The sequence below is a fragment of the Dermochelys coriacea genome, chromosome 2 (assembly GCF_009764565.3).
Source record: "Dermochelys coriacea isolate rDerCor1 chromosome 2, rDerCor1.pri.v4, whole genome shotgun sequence".
NCBI classification, from domain to species: Eukaryota; Metazoa; Chordata; order Testudines; family Dermochelyidae; genus Dermochelys; species Dermochelys coriacea.
This window is the reverse complement of record NC_050069.1, coordinates 121,699,686-121,718,261: the sequence shown is the minus strand read 5'-3', so window position 1 is coordinate 121,718,261 and position 18,576 is coordinate 121,699,686. Positions and strand designations below refer to the sequence as shown.

At 35.8% G+C, this 18,576-nt stretch overlaps 1 protein-coding gene across 7 annotated transcripts in view; it reads left to right on the top strand.

The window, feature by feature from the left end:
- EXOC2 (exocyst complex component 2) overlaps positions 1–18,576 on the top strand; it is a 194,455-nt gene that overhangs the window by 122,967 nt on the left and 52,912 nt on the right. For all 7 annotated transcript variants that reach the window (XR_005290923.2, XR_006279050.1, XR_006279051.1 and 4 more), the window contains 7 exons: positions 2,227–2,288; positions 5,314–5,394; positions 6,550–6,609; positions 7,614–7,675; positions 8,959–9,025; positions 11,378–11,494; positions 18,228–18,369. Coding sequence is in view for 3 of the 7 variants with exons in the window: in XM_038388646.2 (XP_038244574.1) it covers positions 2,227–2,288; positions 5,314–5,394; positions 6,550–6,609; positions 7,614–7,675; positions 8,959–9,025; positions 11,378–11,494; positions 18,228–18,369 (591 nt within the window). In the remaining 4 variants the exon portion in view is untranslated. The remainder of the gene's footprint in view (positions 1–2,226; positions 2,289–5,313; positions 5,395–6,549; positions 6,610–7,613; positions 7,676–8,958; positions 9,026–11,377; positions 11,495–18,227; positions 18,370–18,576) is intronic.

Here is an 18,576-nt window from a genome sequence, read left to right as displayed (position 1 = left end):
TGCTTTACTGAATCTGGACCTCTCTGAGAAGAACAGCAATAATCATATCTGATATTTATACTGTATAATATTTTCCATTTTCAGAATATTTTGCAAATATTAATGATGATTTATGGCCCTTAACTAACTCTTGATTTCTCATGCTACATTCAAATTGTTGCCTATATTTGTTAACTCACACTAACTGTCCATTTAGTGCCCATGAAATCCAACTAGAACACTTCCCTTGTCATGCCTTCATTGATTACTCCTTCATATTCTTGTAAAAAGAAAACCAATCCTATTTATTGGATGTAATGGCTTTAATCTATTTGTTTTTCTAATCATCAACCCTGTAAATTCAGCCTGGACTCTGAGAGTCAAGCTGGTTTCTTTCCTTCTCATGCATCATCACTGGCAATAGAGGTCATGCAAACTAAATTATGCTAATGCCAAATTAGACAGTGAGGGTTGTACAAGTGTAATTGACTGGAATTTAGTAAACAATTCTTTTGAAGGTGCACAAGAAGGAATGTAATTCAGTTCCCTCTTTTGCAATATGCATTAAAAAGAACTATTTCTGTTTCATGCCAATCATAATTTTATTCCACTGATGCATCTGCATTAAAGAAAGAACATTAACTGCAACTCTGAAATTTTCTTGCTTGGATTATGCTGCGCCTCGTCTTTGTGTGAATAATTTTTAGTTTATTCATCTTGGTGGACGAAAGTGCTTTTATAGTGCTGGTTAATTTTCAATTCTATAATTTAAAAAAATGAATTTTTTGAACAGAATATGTCCACATGATATAGTGGTAATGGAGTTCTCTTCTTGTATAAGCTGTCTCATAGCACTAAGCTGTACATTATTTTGTTATTGACATGCAAACAAAATTTCAGCAGTAAATGCAATTTAAACAGTAATCTAATGATTTTAAAAAAATCAGTTTTGAAGCTAATTTTACCTTGTATTGCAGCTCTTATTTTCAGGGATACAGCCTATGGTTATTTTGCAAATAGATTTTTGCTGGAATCAGGTTTTGTCAAACTGGAAATGACTGTGGGATGCTTATTGTCTTTCAACGATAAGTGTTCAGTTTACAAATAAATGGAAGACGGTTTTTCTAGTTGACAGCCTTGTAAACTCAGCCTGGGACCTGATAGTCAAGCTGGTTTCTTTCCTTCTCATGCATCATCACTGGCAATAAAGGTCATGCAAACTAAATTATGCTAATGCCAAATAAGGCAGCGAGCGTTGTACAAGTGTAACTGACTGGAATTTAGTAATCAATTCTTTTGATGATGAATAAGAAGGAATGTAATTCAGGTCCCTCCTTTATATCCGTGTTGGAGCTGAAGGTCTGTAGGGAATAAACCATCAGTAAAAGCAAATATAAAGTTGGCAGATTCAGGAGAAGATCTGTTGGTAACAAGTAGCTACTTTTGCATAGTCACTTTTCAGAGTATAGTGCTGCTTGAATGTACTTCAAGATGCTTCTCTGCCATAACATCAATCAATCAAATCTACCAATTAATGATGATTAGGTTGAAGGGTAAATGGGGCAACCTGCAAATGCATATAGGTACCTAAACTGTACATAACTGATTGTTATACTCCTCTTCTTCCCCTCCCCTTTCCTACCCTTCTTTTGTCACTTGCTTCTTATAAGCTCTCCAGAGCCTGGATGGATTTTTCATATATGTTTGAGCAACACCTAGCACAATGGAGTCCTGATCCTGATTAAGAACTCTCAAACCAAACCAAACATATTATACATATTTAATGTAATTATGTGAGTCTTAATACTTGTCCTGATCTCAGATTAAGTTATGTACTTGATGGTTTGGTTTTTTTTAACTGCATTGAGCAAGGAATAATAAAACAAACATGCATTTGAATTCCCAAATATAATGCCTATATTATGGGTACCCAGCCATGATGTATCCATTTTTTTAAACCAGAGGATTGTAACAGTATTTCTTTAACCTCAGGCTTTCCAGTAAAAGGTGGGCTTTATGCAACTATTGCCATGCACCATCCATTTTACTTCTGTAGGAGAAAGCAGCAGCAAACTATGTATGTGTGCCATTCTTAGTCATTTGAAAAGTGGCTGAAATCTTTTAAGTATGGCCAATGTACTTGTATGCCTATTCATCACACTAAGGTGCCTGTGGTTTTCTCTCTTGTGAAGTTCAAGGAGTTTTTTGTAATGAAACCTAGCATTTTAGCACCTTTTCTTTTTACAGATGTGAAGAAGTTAGCTGAAAAGGAAGACTGGGTGATTGATAATGAAGGCTTAACATCTCTGGTGGGTACACTTTGTGTGTTTCCGGGCACCCATTTTTTGTGCATGTGGTGTAAACATGACTTGTGTAAATTTCATTTTTCTTTTCATAAATATTAAAAGTTTTGCTAATATTATACATTTACTTATATTTACACGTGTGTGCATATGTATGTATAAAAGAATTAAATTATTGTACAAAATAAAACTAATCAGTTCCCATCTAAAGTGGATTAGCATTTAGATGGAGGACAGATTATACTCCTAAGTGAATTCTTTCTGCCCACTGTCTGCTCACTTTCTCAGATATTCATGGTGGTATAAATCCTATCACAAATTCAAAAGCTACTTTTTCTCTTCTTTCACCTTTTCCCTCTTTCAAGACTTATTTTTCTGCTGGTGGATTTTCTTACATGTGTTAGTCAGCGTAAGCACAGTTCAAAGTAGTTTTTAAAAACTAGATAAATTTCAGCTTATAGATGGGGTTTTCAAAAGTAGTGTCTTCGGTCCCAGTGCTGCAGAGCCATATGTGAATAATCTTTATTTACGTGAGTAGCAATTCATGTCAGTGGGACTACTAACATGAGAAGGATTACTCATGTGAGTAAAGCTTTGCTAGATCGGTCCTTTAATATGAGTAGAATGTAAAGAAGGACATGGGGAAGAGGCGAGTATGTATATAAATTGAGAGGGTTGGGGAGGGGTTAATGTGCCCCCATAAAGCTTTTACTGACCTTCCTTAGTAAGATTGAGTTGAGATTTTTTTTTAAAAAAAGTTTCTTTTTTAGCTATGGATGTTCTGCTAAAATACAGAGTTTGTTTTCTCAGGTTGTGACAAGTTCAGTCCACGTCACAGTGCTTCATAACTTAATGGGTTCGTTACCATGGAAGCTGGACTGTAGTAGATATAAAAAGCTGCTTTTCTGGTATAATGAGAATTTCACTGAGAGCCAACTAATTTAGGAGGTTGCTCACAGACAAACAATAAATGACTTGAAACCATATTCAAATAAATTAGCGAGGTGCTTTCGGGAAAGAAATAGTAATGACTAATGGCTAAAAGATGACAAGCAAATTGTAGGCATGACTTAAAAACAATCTGAGAAAGCAGAAATGGCTGTGGGAGGATTACGCTTTGTGTGTATTATATAAGACAGTACTCGGTAGGCCATCCGTCTGAAGTTGTGCTTGTTTGTTACTATAAATATATTTGAATGAAGTTGAGTAGGAAGGTGTGAAGCATTCCAGATATACATAATGTTGGAAGGAGTGTTGTCTGGTTATTAAAATAGAGTACTGGGAGTCATGACTTCTGGGTTTTATTCTCAATTGCAACGTTTTCTCTGGTCATTTCAATCCAGACTAGTGCCCCATTTCCTTCTTCCATCCAGATTTGCATACATGGTCATTCTTTTGTAGAACTAATAATTCTAAAAAAACAAAACAAAAAAACACCTTATTGGTGCTTCATTACCGTGCTCCAAAGCTATCGCTACCCTAGGATTTTTTGCAAAAATTTCCCACTAGTTTAGCTCTGCCAGCAGCAGAAACAGTGGGAGGATTGCTAGTGTCTATGGGTCTTTAGGGAGCTGCCACCATCTTAAGTATGGTGTCATCTAATCCTGCTCAGAGCATGACATGGTGCTTAAAATATTGGCAACTGCTAATGCCTTGTTTATATGAATAATCCTATTGTTGCCACCACTGGTGGATCTGAATCAGTTGTTGTAATGATGGGAAACCTTAGCAAAATTTCTGAGGGTAAACAAGGCCAGAGAGGTCCTTTGGAGACAGCTCAAGCTTAAACTATATGTGTAAAATGCATGCAAGAAAATTAGTTTTTAACATCCTTGATATTTATACAGCTGTTAAAACATGTATTGGGATACTGTTGTCAGAAACCTACAGCCATGGGGTCTGTAATGCACAAAGGTTAATGAACAGAGAAGCTTTATTATTTTCTTTGCAGGCAATAAAAATCTACATGAGAACAAAAATAAAAGCAGCAGCATTTTACTTTTCCACTGAAACCCTTTTTCTGCCCATTTAGCTCTCTTTCTCTGCTGTATGTCTTCAGGAGCTTTGTTCTAAAAATGAATAAATAGCATTTTAGTATAGCGCTTTAGATTTTCAAATTGCTCTACAGACATGAATCAATCCTCGTGACACATATGTGAGGTGGATAAGTATTATCCTGATGGCATAGGTTGGGGAAACGGAAGTGAAGTGACTTACCCTAAGCTACACAAAGGGTAAAGGGCAGAATAAGGAGTTGAACTTCGAAGTTTCTGGCTCCCGTTTTTGAGCCAAATCAACTGGATTGGTGTCCCTTTTTCTAGCATGGAGATAGCTTTCTCACTTTCATGTTCCCCTTGGGAAATACAATTTCCCCCCTAGTGCCATCAGGTGGTCTCAAACTAGAGTGGCACAATATCGAGCAAGAGAGGGGGATAAGGGGAGATTGGCTAACAGGGATAATGCTACCAATTCATTTGCATCTAGATTTATACATGAAGCAATTTCGGAATAGACAAGGTTGCCTGACTTCCAAACCAATCCACTCCTACTTGTTCTTGTTGATTTCATGATAGTGAAATCATAATCGTGAATTTGTGATGTCCTAGAATGGCCCTATTAAATTTAAATCCTGGCCCTGTTAGTCAATAGGACTTCTGCTATTGACTAAAATGGGGCCAGGATTTTACCCCAGACTTTTCCTGAGTAGCCATCTGTGCAATCACAAACAAGGTATAAGAAGTTCACTGCAGGCTTAAGGCAAAGAAACCGTTCAGTACAAGAACCCCTCATTCACACACTTGCAAAGAAAATTGATCTGTGTAATTATTTTTGTTTGCTTCAGTATGAAAGTACATCATTAAAACGAGAGCTTTCTGTAGTATATGTATCATGAAATTTGGGGGGGGGGTTCCATTTTGGATCAGTAAAAAATGAGTATCTTCTCTATTACTATAAAAAATGTGTATATTAGTAGTTTGTATAGTATACATTGCACATTCATTTAGGAATTCAAAAATCTTTTTACTTTCAGCCATCCCAGTTTGAACAATGCATTGTGCGTTCCTTGCAGTCCCTCAAGAGTGTTCTGGACTGCAAACCTGGAGAAGCCAGTGTAAGTCTTGTTATGTACTTCATTTTCTTTCCTTGTATGTAAATTATTATTACATTTAAAAGCAATTATTGTATAAATATGTTTTCATTATATATTATTAGTGTTGTGAATAATACAGAGAGGCTGTTATAAAATGAATTAAGAAATTACTCAAGCTTCTCAATATTTTTTCTTCTCTTTGACCAAAAAAAAAAGCCCTTGCAATATTGAGTCAGTTTTCAAATTGCACTCATATTTGGGGGCAAAAAGTGAACTGTACTTAAATGTAATTTTTTTTATATTAAAGACTGTGACCTGTAGCTTTCAAATGGCAGCAGGTATGATCTTATGGTAGGTACCCTGGAGAGCCAGTTATAAATACATATCACATCCAGACTTCATTTGGGACATAACTCAACCTTTTGTTTTCCCTACTCCAGTATGCCACATGATAGTGTTACCCCCATTTGTTTACTGCCTTGGGGACCTGATTCCATTGACTTCAGGAAGACATAAGAGCATTCTTCAACAGGTGCTTAGCATCTGATAGGATTGGGTGCTATTGCTCTCTTCTTTGTCCCATGTATGACAAAGGTATCATTCCCCCTATGAGGGTTCCCTAGAAGAATCCAAAAGGGGATATTACTTTACAATTAATCCCTCCCCATGAGATGAATTTCACATGCTAACAAAGATGATCTTGAGAAGTCCCAAGAGCTTCTACTATCGCCCAGTTCTCTGTTTTCTCTTCAGCTTCACTAGGTTTCCCCCATCCTACATGTTGCTACAATCCTTTTTCTCCAAATTTCTGTGACATACAGGATGAAGGAAATCTAGCTACTACTTTCCCTTCCACTCACTCATTCTTTCTCCCACCTTTTTTATCACAGTTTCACTTTCGTGGTATGGAGAACTGGAATTCTAGGTAGCATCATGTGCCAGTATTGTTCCCATAATTGTGTTTCCCCTTCACTATAGGATGCCCACACGCCCTATCCATTGTGTTTGTAGATAGGATTTGTTCTACCAGCCACTCTTCATTCCCTAGGGAGTCTCACAAGAGCAGTGTATACAGAGAAACTAGGTTTGATATCTGTGACTCTTCCCTTTCCTCACTTCCTTTGGAAGAAGGCCTTCTGAAGCTATTCCACTGAAGTTATATGTTTGTTCCTTCAGGTTTTCCAGCAACATAAAACACAGGAGGATGTATGCCAGCTAAGCATTGGTATCATGCAGGTAATTTTAAACTGGAATTGGAGATCATAAATGAGTGATTAAGGGCTTACTTTGTATCCATTGCTCCCCAAAATGTAATAAAAGGTGATAAGATGTCAGATACTGTTTAATTCAGATCATCCAGACATAAGTGTTATCTTAATTTCAAATTACAGTAACTCTTAAGGATAATGATGCTTAATGTTTCTTGGGGTTTCTGAGGCCCTAATTCATCAGAGAATCTAAACACTTCAAGCATATCCTGAAGCACTATCTTAACTTCAAGCATTTTCTGGGTTATTAATTATATATTAAAAGATTAACTTAAAATTTGGTTGCAAAGAGCACAGGTTTCTAATATGAAACTAAGGGCAAGCTCCTAAGCTGGTATAAATTGGCATAGTTCCATGGCAATCAGTGGAGCTATGCCAGTTTACAGCTGAGGATCTGGCCCTTAGTTTCATATTAGAAACCGGTGCTCTTTGCAATGAATTTTTGAGGTAATCTTTTAAATGTATAAATAATAACCCAGAAATTTTTTTTAAGATAATAAAGCAACACCCATCAGTTTTAACAATTGTTTGTATTGTGTTATCAAGTGAAATCTCACAAATCAGACCAAAGAAATGATGCATAGTGGTGCTTAAGAGATGTTTGCTTTGGGCACTCTGTTGAAGCACTTTAAAGCCATTAAAGATACGTTCCTTGTAAACCAATGGACCCCCAGTCCTCTATTTGGGAGGTCATTTAGCAAGATGAGAGATAGTACAAAGAAATAGTACAGATCTTTTTTTCCACAGGAAAATAAAGGCTAACAAGATCATGAAAACATTTGCCTGACTTAATTTAAAATGCTGCTGTTTTCAGTTATTTGAGGTTTAAGAAAACAGGTATTTGTGATTATTCTGCTTAGATGAGCTGCAGTTAAAAATTCAGTTAAGAAAAATTAAAATATTTTACAGGTTTTGTACTAGTAGTTCAGCTCTGATGGAAAATTCAGATTTTTTTTTATTATTATTTGATAGGTTTTTATTGATTGTCTGGAACAACTGAGCACTAAGCCTGATGGTGATGCAGATACCACACAGTAAGTAAAATAACACAGTTGGAATATTTGAAGTTGCAAATTTCAGCATAAAATTGTCTGTTTTTTACTCCAAGGTTTTCCTCACCAGTATTCCTGTGGTATTTGTAATAAATAGCTTTTGTGAACAATTTTGGCTTTGACCAAAAATGCCATGGAGCCAAGTAGAATGTTTTATACCAAAAAAAATGAAATACAGATTTGAATAAGATAATGAAATATGATGAATATTAAAAAGCTATTATCTTAGTAGCTATTGTAGTGCTTAATGAAAGCTAGCTTATTCAAAATCCCTCTGCTTGATTCCAAAGAGAATCATCTTTCTAAAGGTTGTAACTGTAACACCAAACTAGCCCCATTTTTTGTTCTAATGTTAATATCTGTGCCTGGTGGTTTTTGTCACAGCTATAGCTTCCAGGCAGTTTATATGAAAGAAGTTGCCACTGTCAATGAATAACATCTACCAATGAGGAATGGTATTTTCCTTGCTTGCCCTCTGTTTTTGGCATGTTCCTAACTCTATCAACATATCTACTAAATTGTTGACAATTTTGCTTTTATTCCATCAACCATTAATTTCAGAGCTCTGAGGAGTCAGTCATAAGAACCTGAATTTCTGTATCCTGAAAGACCCTATCTTTGTTTTTCTCTTTACTTGGTTTACCTTTAGTTGGTGTATAAGAGTAGTAAACAGAAACTATTTTATTGTAATCAAAGAAAGCCCAGAAAGGTGCGACTCCACCTTCCGCCCTCCCCCAACATGATTGCTGGAATGGCAGTACCTGTTCCCAAAGCTCTTGATCAGTTTGTGGGTGATTTAGAAAAGCTCTGCAGCTCGTCCTGCCTTCTTTTCCATGGTATGAGATGCTCTGACACAGCACTCCAACTTTTTCTATAGTCTTTTCAGCTGAACCCAACACTACAGCCAGTCAGAACATTTTCGACTAAATATTTTTCATCAAAGCCATATTGATTTTGATGAGATTTTTGACAAGAAGGTCTCTGAGATCCAGGGTGGGCTGACTGACTCTCGGGGGGAGAGATCCAAATTGAAGACCAGATATTTTTGATTTAAAAAAATGGAATTTAAACCCAATTCAATTTTGCAAATATGTTTGAAAAGTTTTGGGTTTGTTCCATTAGGAACCTTGTTCTGCATGTCAAAACCTCAAAAATTGTTGAAAAATAGAAATGTTGTTCTCCAGCAAGCACACATCATAGCTGATTTGTAAATGCTTAGAGTAAAAAGAATACTCTACGATTCACTTTTTTCAAAATATTTTAAGTCTTTCAGTTGACATTTCATCTCCTGATTTATTTGGAAGCATTCATGAAGACTCTAGTTTATCTTCGGTAAGTTTGGCTTCTAGTTAAAATGTCTTACTGGGGTAAAATTAAATGTTGAATAAGGCTTTTATCATTTACTGTGTGTCTTTTGTAATGCATTTGTGTTTTCCTAAGTCACTTTTTATGAAATAATATAAAACTTTACTAACTGCAAGGATATCAGAAAAGCTAATACAATGGTATCTCGAGCTTTAGATTGTTGGGTATTCAGCATATTTCCTACAGATTCTTACTCATGAATTTTATTTAAAAACATAACTGTTGCAGCCAGGTCCTCAATGGGTATAAACTGGCGTAGCTCTATTGAGGTCAATGAAGGTAGCACTAATTTATACCAGTTCAGGATCTGGCCCTTGATGTTTAGTTAAAACTCAAGTGCGAATAGCCGTATCCGTAAGACAGGTAATTAAATTTCATTTATTTATTTTTAGAACATAGAGATAAATGTGTAAAATAATGTAGTTTGCTTTGGTAAGTCATCTTCCTTATAGTAGAATGTGTTGTGGTGCATGAGAGACTAGAAAAAGTTGCTTTTCCATAAAATTTCTAATGTTGCATTTTTTTGTCCCAGTTATTTGAATTAATGCATTCCCAAAGAGTACGTGCCCCCAGTACAAGGGCTAATGAAACATATAAAGTTATGCCCCTCAAAGAATGAATTTGAAGGTCTTACTATGTTTTTAATAATCTATTTCCTGCAGAATTTAGAAACTTTAAGGGCCCAACCTATATCCCTTACTTTCATGAGTAGTCTAACTGCAATTAGTGAGAAAAAACTTGTAGGATTAGACCCAGAGTTCTAAATTCTGAAATTTAATAATAATTTAGTTCTTATACATTCTAATTCTCCAAGTACTGTGTGAATGTTAATTAACTTTTATCAACCTATTTTATTTTCCTGTGTTGTTGAAGTCCCTGTAACATTTTGAGGGTTTTTTCCTCCCAAACAAATGGTTCAGTGCTTTTTCAGCAAAAAAATAGTTGCCAGTAACCCAATATTTTTGACCAGCCATATGGCTTATACAATGGAAAAATAAATTTGGTTAAGAATTATTTTGAAGCTTCAAATGAGATATTAATAAACAAAAGTAGGAAAGAGTATTAATTTCTATATTTGGCACTTAAAAGAGTTTTAATCTGTAGATTTCAAAACACTACAAGTATTAGTAAGGGTTATTATTCCCCATTTACTTATGGAGTAGAGAGTATTAAGTGACCAGCCTAGGATTTTTCATTGTATTTTGACAGTTTGTGTTTAATATTGTATATACAAATAATGGTAAATTAATCCAAGTAGTAGGCAGGTTAATGGGTACACATTTATTACCCTAGTCATTGTAGTTCATTACTAGTTGGTAAGACAGTTGGGAATTTATCAGGAATTGCAAATCTCATTCTTAATAAAATATTGACTTCCTTCACACCTCACTATGGTAATTTATCCTCAGAAAGTTTTCATTTTTAAAGCACTTTGCAAATGATCATCCTGAACTCTCTTCTGAGGATGGAAAGTATTTTCTGCATTTTTCAGGTAGGGAAACTGAGGAATTTAAGTGACTTGCACACAGTTGCACAAAAAGTCATCACCAGAGCTGAGTTTATAATTTGGGAATTCCTATCTCCCAATTACCTCCTGAGAAAAACTAGATCTTGCCTCTCTTCCGGGTATCATATTGTTGCACCAGTCTCATGGACCAACAGTCTTGATATAACTTAATTCAATATCTGTTTTGAACCATATTTGATTTTTAAAACAAAATAATTGGAGAGATGACTTGCAATGTCTCAAATTATATGCCTAAATGATTTTGAGTTCTGTAAGTCTTTGATTTAGTTTAATTTGGAGGATGGGAATGCATTTGTTTTAATATCTATTTTGCTTCCTTTGCATGAGTGTTAAAACCGAATTCTTCAGCCAGTTTCATATGAAAGTGAAGATTTTGGTTTTATTTTATGGTGGTCATCGTTTTTAACAGGTTACTAGAAAAAAAACAGTAAAATGCAGAAACCACTTCTTGGAAAGCTGTTTGTGGCTTACTTTTTGGAATGGGAGCTGAATCACAGATCTGTATTAGTCACAATTATTCCAGTGAATGCTTTCAGACAACAAAGCCCATAAGAAAAAGTGCCCTTATTGAATCATTGCACCCAGTGTTAACCAGTTCTTAGGATTTTGTTTACAAAGCTATTTGTTAGCTATATTTTATTTATCAGCATGCTTATCATATGACTGTTGTCATTCAAGTCGACAAAACATTTTCCATGATCAAAATATGTATAAACATAATAATGCACAGTTATCCCTGATATTTCCTAATTACTGTTCCTTTTTCTTCCTTAAAACATCTCTTGATTTAGGAGCAAAGACTTTTAATTGTACTCAGTAATTGCTGCTATCTGGAACGTCATACTTTCATAAATATAGCTGAACACTTTGAGAAACATAGCTTCCAAGGAGTTGAAAAAATAACTCAAGTAAGCACGAATATTAAAACGAAATTGCTACAGATGTATCATTATTTTGGGGGGAAAAAATGTTTTTCCTTGTCACAGGCATTAAATTAAATATTAGTACAATCAACCAGAATAAATATTACTTAACCCTCCTACAAGTGAATGGGATTTTAAGCATCAGTTTAAAAAACAATAATTATAATAATAATAATATGTCTGTGTGTTTGTGCGTGGTTTAAATAAATAGTATAGCAAATGTGAGCACTTGTTAAAGATATATATTCATAGGCAATGTTTTTCTGATTTCTGAGTAAAGCTTTTTAATGTCACTGTGTTTTCTTGTTGCAAAGAATAAAAAGAACATAATCTCTAAATACATTTGATAGATTAAATAATCTAGTAATCTCTACCACTTGACAGCTCTTGTTCATAAACTAGATCAGGGATTTTTTTTTTCAAAGAACGAAAATGTCAAGGTGGGCGGCTATAGATGTCTCATTTTCCTGCCTTTTTGTAATGATTAATCATTTTTTATGAGAAATGTTATGACTTAGAATCTTTCTGGCCATATAGTTGGTTTATTTCCAGAAATGTTTGTTGTTTGAAAGTAAAATGTTATCTCTTCCAGTACAGAGTATTTCTCTACAAACTGATGCTTCTACTACACAATGAATTCTCATAGCCGTTCCAGTGAATATGTTTGAACTTTTGTGGCTGGAATAATTTTGAATATCATTCAAATGGGGTTTGAAATTATTTGCATTGTTAGTATAGTATACAAAATTGCTCTAGATTTCTCCCTTCACACTCAACTATACTGAAATGCTTAATAAAGTGCTAAGTTAGGTACTGGTAATGTGGTGACTATGTAGGCAAATGAGGTGCCAATTATGTATTCAGCAATTGATCTTGAACAGCCACATCAAAATATTCTCTTTTTTTAAATTTTTATAAAGAACAAAATTCAAATATTGGACAATTTAAAATCTATATTAACCCTTTAATGACCATGGACAATGCAGTACTGTATATACAGTACTAGATGGTGTGTATATATAGTAGCAGATGGTATTCGCCCAAGTGTTTTGAAGGAACTCAGATGTGAAATTACAGAACTGATAACTGTGGTATGTAACTCATTGCTTAAATCGGCCTCTGTACCAGATGACTGGAAGATAGCTAATGTAACACTGATATTTTAAAAAAGCTTTAGGAGTGATCCTGGCAATTACAGACCAGAACTTCATACCAAGCAAACTGGCTAAAACTATAGTAAAGAACAGACTTATCAGACACAATGATGAACACAATATGATGGGGAAGAGTCAACACAGCTTTTGAAAAGGGAAACTCTGCCTCACCAGTCTATTAGAATTCTTTGAGGGTGTCAACAACAATATGTGGACAAAGGTGGTCCAGTTGATGTAGTGTACTTGGACTTTCAGAAAGCCTTTGTCAAGGTCCCACAGCACAGATTCTTAAGTAAAGTAAGCAGTTGTGATAATAAGGAAGGCTCTCTTTTGGTTCAGTAACTGGTTAAAAGTAGAAGAAAAAGGGTAGGATTAAATTCTGAGTTTTCACAATGGAAAGAGGTAAATATTGGGGTCCCCTGATAATCTGAACTGGGACCTGTGCTGTTCAACGTATTCATAAAAAGGGGGTAAACAAAGAGATAGCAAAGTTGCAGACAATACAAAATTACTGAAGACAATTAGTTCCAAAGCTGATTGTGAATATTTTCATAAAATTGGGTCACTGGGCAACAATATGGCAGATGAAATTTAATGTTGATAAGTGAAAAGTAACTCACATTGGAAAAAATAATCCCAACTATTCATATAAAATTATGGGTTCTAAATTAGCTTTTACCATTCAAGAAAGTTCTTAAAATCATCATGGATAGTTCTCTGAAAACATTGGGTCGATGGACACAGGAGTCAAAAAAGCAAACAGAATGTTAGGAAAGGGATAGATAATAAGAGAGAAAATATCACAACGCCACTATATAACTCCATTGTACACCCAAACCTTGAATACTGTGTGCAGTTCTGGCTGTCTCATCTCAGAAAAGGTGTATTAGAATTGGAAAAGGTATAGAGAAGGGCAACAAAAATTATTAGGGATATAGAACAGCTTCCATATGAGGAGAGATCAAGAAGATTCCTTTAGAATAGAAATGACTGAAGGGGGTTATGATAGAGGTCTATAAAATCATGAATGGTGTGGAAAAAATGAATAGAGAAGTGTAATGTATCCCTTCACAGCACAAGAATCAGAGGTCACCTGATGAAATTAATAGGCCCTAGGTTTGAAACAAACATAACAAAGTATTTCTTCACACAATGCGTAGTCAACCTGTGGAATTTGTTGCTAAGAGATGATATAATGGCTAAAAGTATAATTTGGGATGAAAAAAGAATTAGGTAAATTCATGGAGGATAGGTTTGTCAAAGTCTAAAGCCAAGGTGATCAAGAGCACAACCCTGTCCTTTTGGTGTCCCTGAACCTCTGATTGCCAGAAGCTGGGACTGGTTGAGAGGGGATGAATTATCCAATAATTGCCCTGTTCTGCTCATTCCTTCCGAAGAGTCAGGCCCTGGCCACTGAAGAAGACGGGATGCTGGATTAGATAGATCATTGGTCTGACCCAGCACAGCCGTTATATAAATGTTCATAGGGTGATCATCAGGGCCATATTAGTACCTAGATGGATAGTTAATTATCCTTCTAAGAGTTCATTTGGTAGCCAGTTTAGAAAACAACAGTGTTTAAAACGCACATTAATGTTATTCAATTAACACTCAATGTTTCATATTAAGTACTGAACAGATAACTTGTAGGAGGTCAGGCAACATGCCATGAAATACCATGAAAGAAAATAGAATAGTATTTTAGCTGCAGTTGTAGTTTTTGGGAGTTGCTATGTCCACTAATTCCTCATGGACTGATTAGCGGTCAGATTAGATGATCATGATGGTCCCTTCTGACCTTAAAGTTTTATGAGTCTCTGAGGTGACTCATCTAGTCATATTTCCATGTGAATGCCATCAGGCACTCAACATTTATAGTCACTGTTCTTTTTTCTGTTTATTCAAAGTACGTTCAGTCTTTCATATCTCTTGTAATAGGTTTACATAGATGTATTATCAGATGAAGTGTTATTTTCAGCCATTCAGGAGTGAGTTCAGATAAACAGAAGTGTAGGAAGTGACAGCTACTGTCTGTACTGACAAATCTCCTTTCTCCTACAGTTAAGTAGAATTATACTGTTGTGTTGCAGTATCACAGATACGCTTAGACGGGGGAACCAACAACCACAGCCTGTAACATTATTCTTGCACAATCTGTCTTTGCCAAATCCAGGGAATGCACCATACTGTATTGTAGAGATAGTCAAGCAATTCGAGGGATGAGTTTTACACCTCTTAAAACACTAAACACTTTTTATGGGAAACCTGTCAAAGCCCTGAAAGATTTTTTTTAACTTAACAGTTCTAGGAAGTACAGACCAGATCCTGACTTCAGTCAAGAGTGCAAGATCTAGCCTAGTTAGCATTATCTTCTTGATTGACCCAGAAATATTTCATTTTAAGATGGAAACAGTCTAAAACATTTCTGTCCACAAGAAATCTTTCTTTTTTATAAAAGACCAAAAAATTCACTAATCGCACCCATGGTGACCTCATCGCTAAATGATCCCAGTTGGATTGATTTCAAGATGCTTCTCTCTTTTTTTTTTTTTTAATAGGTTAATGGGAATATGAATGCTTCTTTCTGGTGTTTGTGTGTCAGGGGTATTCCCTTGTGTATTAGATACTCAATGGAAACCTTTCCATTGAGTTCAGTGGGCATCAGAGAGGCCCTAAGTTACACAACATTCATTTAGAATGACTAAAATCAAATTACTTTTACATCAGTGTTGTGCAAATTTTGTAGCACAGAGGGCCGAATTGTCAGCTTCCCAGGATCCTGAGTGCCATCGTTAATTTGCATATATATATTTATATATAATTTTAATTGAAGATGAATGCATACATCTCTTTCTTATGGAGTCTTGTAAATGTATATGGTGCTTTCCAAATCACATAGACCCAGACTTGAACTCTTGAGGACTCCAGAAGTGGGAGGGCATTTGTAATGGAGAATTCATGGCTGAAGAATCAAACACAGTCATATGGCTAAAAACAAACCAAAACTGTACTGGAAGTGGAAAGGATAGAAGCAAACAAATAATATATGGAGTCAGTTAAGGCTTGCAGAATGAAGATGAGGGTGAAATAAAAGGCAGAATGAACTAATGCTTGAGAAAGTTGGAATATCAGTTTGAGCTGTTGCTCCATAATTAAAATTACAAATGAGTTTCCCTTATAAATCCCAACTCCCCACACCTCCACCCTAAGATCCACACTAAAAAAATATATCTACCTGATAGTTAGTGGTTTGCAGTGTTGTTGTATCCATGTTACTCCGTGGATATGAGAGAGACAACATGGGTAAGATAATGTCCTTCAATATAGATATTTGGAGCTCTAAAGTTTCTCTCTTTCACCAAGAGAAGTTGGTCCAATAAAAGGTATTACCTCACCCACCTTGTGAGTCTCATATTTAGTAGGTTAGATCTGGTGCTGAGGTAGAATTTTTCTATACATTATGAACTGAAGTGGAAAAGGGGCTAGGTAAGTATGCCATTTTGTAGCCCCCTCCCCCCCCAAAACAAAACAGAAATCCAGAGAAATATAAAAGTATGGGATTTATGCACAAGATCAAACTTTTGTTCTTTAGATTCTAAAGTTCCTAGCTGACTCATGGACATGAAAATAGAGACCTTAGCTTGTATTTTAAAATAAGTAAATCACTATCCCTTTTCCTTACAGAGCTAAAGCTGAAAATGTAATCTGTCACTAGGAGACTTGTCCACTTGTTCATGGGGGCGGTGGGGGAGATTTTTCTATTCAAGGCTCTTGAGGGAGGCTGCCAATCCTAAGACTCAGACAGGCAGGAGCAGGAAGAGGTGGGGTAGGTCTCGGTGAGGGTTCTCCCCTTTGCAAACTTCAGAAATTCCACAGGAAGTGGGTGGTGGGGAGGTAAGGAATTGCATCCCTGACCTTTTCCTGAGGCCCAGTTCTCACTGCCCTCCTGAATATTCCCCTCCTGCCGATCTCCTGAGCTCCTTTTTACGATCCTTTGTGGTTCTCAGCTGTTGGACTCACTTCTGAGAAAGCTCAGGAGGTTTGCTAGGTGGAGAAAGCAGGAAAGCACTAGTGTATGCTGCTCCTGAGCACCAATGGACTCCTCTGCTGCTGGGAGCCTCCATGCCCCAACCAATATACATGCTTTCTCCCATATTCACATTCCCCTCCAGAACTCCTGTTTCTTTCCCCAAATCTAGCTCAAGAGACCTTCTCTCACCATCTACACCACCATCAGGACCCAGTGATTTGTGATTAGAGTGCTCAGGAACAGATTAGGGGTGTAGAAGAAGAAGTCAGAACAACAGAAGCATCAATGATTTCCTCCTTGCTTCATTCAGTGAATCTTCGAGTGGTTTTCTGCACAGGGACTCCTATCTGATAAGTCTCCATGGGAAGAAGTCAGTGAAGTACTAGGTCCCCCCGTCCGTCCATCCCCGCTCCCCCGCCTTTTACTTCCGTTCTCCTGGGTTTGTCTTGAGCCTTCCCCTCTCACCTGAACACCTCTCATCCTGGAAGTCCCTAAACCTCGCAGTGACTGAGAAACATGCTGAGTGACATTTAAAAAGTTTTACCTTGAAATCTGATTAAGCTCTGTCAACAAGTGGTCCCATGTCATTTTCTGCATGACTTGTTTAAGTAGCATTCATGGTTATATCAGGATGTTAACTTTCATTTACTTTTAGTATTGTCTAAATTTCAGGTTTCACATTATGTTCTGGAATTGCTTTAGAAAATGTAGCTGTCTTGTGTAGTTATATTAAGAAGAAAATACTTGTACAGTATTGAAAGAGGTACAGTCTTTAATTTAAATATAGCGAGCAAGTGAAACGTACACATACATGTATCTCATTGACTAATCTTTTTGTAAGAGCATTTCACGGTTTAGTTACTTTATTTGGAGGTTTCAGTAATTGTAGTGCTTGTATTTATCTGTATTTGCACAAAGAAAAGAAGAGCACATCCTTGTTCCATACTGTACCCAAAAGAGCTGCAGCTTATTGTTTTGTTGTACAAGGATACTTTAAAATAGTACTTGAAATGAACTTTGACTAAACTGCTAGGTCACAGATCTGAATTTTTCAAAAGGATTAAACTCTATATACAACGAATAATAAAAAAAATCCAAGTTACATTAGGTGGGTTAAAAATATTATAAGGATTTTAAGCATTCATGTTTCAGGACATAATCCAACCACTAAAGGCTTGATCCTACTCCCATTGAAGTCACTTGCAAAATTTCCATTGCCTTCAGTGTTGCCAGATCAAAACCTAAATGACAGAGTTAGGAAGAAATTATGCTTATGGGAAGGTTATTCCATGATTCTCCACTATGGAGTTTCTTTCATCTTTCTGTGAAGCATCTGATACTGGACTAGTCTGCCCAGTGATGTGATCCAGTATGGAAATTCTTAGTCAAAGAGATACTGTTTAAAATTATAAGGTTGTAAGCATAAGGCATCTTTCCTAAAAATCAAAAAGAAGACAAGCCATAAATTCTTGGTGATTATTCTTGCTTTCATAATTAATGGATAAATGTGCTTTTCTTTTTGCTTTGATTTTAGATTAGTATGGAATCCTTAAAGGAGTTGGATCAAAGACTGTTTGAAATTTACATTGAATTGAAGGCAGATCCGATAGTTGGCTCATTAGAACCTGGCATTTATGCAGGATATTTTGATTGGAAAGATTGTCTCATTCCAACAGGTAAAATATCTGTTTAATAATTATTCTAACAGGCTGAGATGAATTGAGATTTAAAAATCTGATGTTTAATTACAAACTGTTTTCTCCTCTGGTTTTTCTTAACATTTCATTTAAAGTTGTTTTTCAGAGATTTTACTTTACAATTCCTAAATCTCTTTTCAGATGCCCTCAAATGATTATAGCATCTTTTATCATTGATGTTTTTCA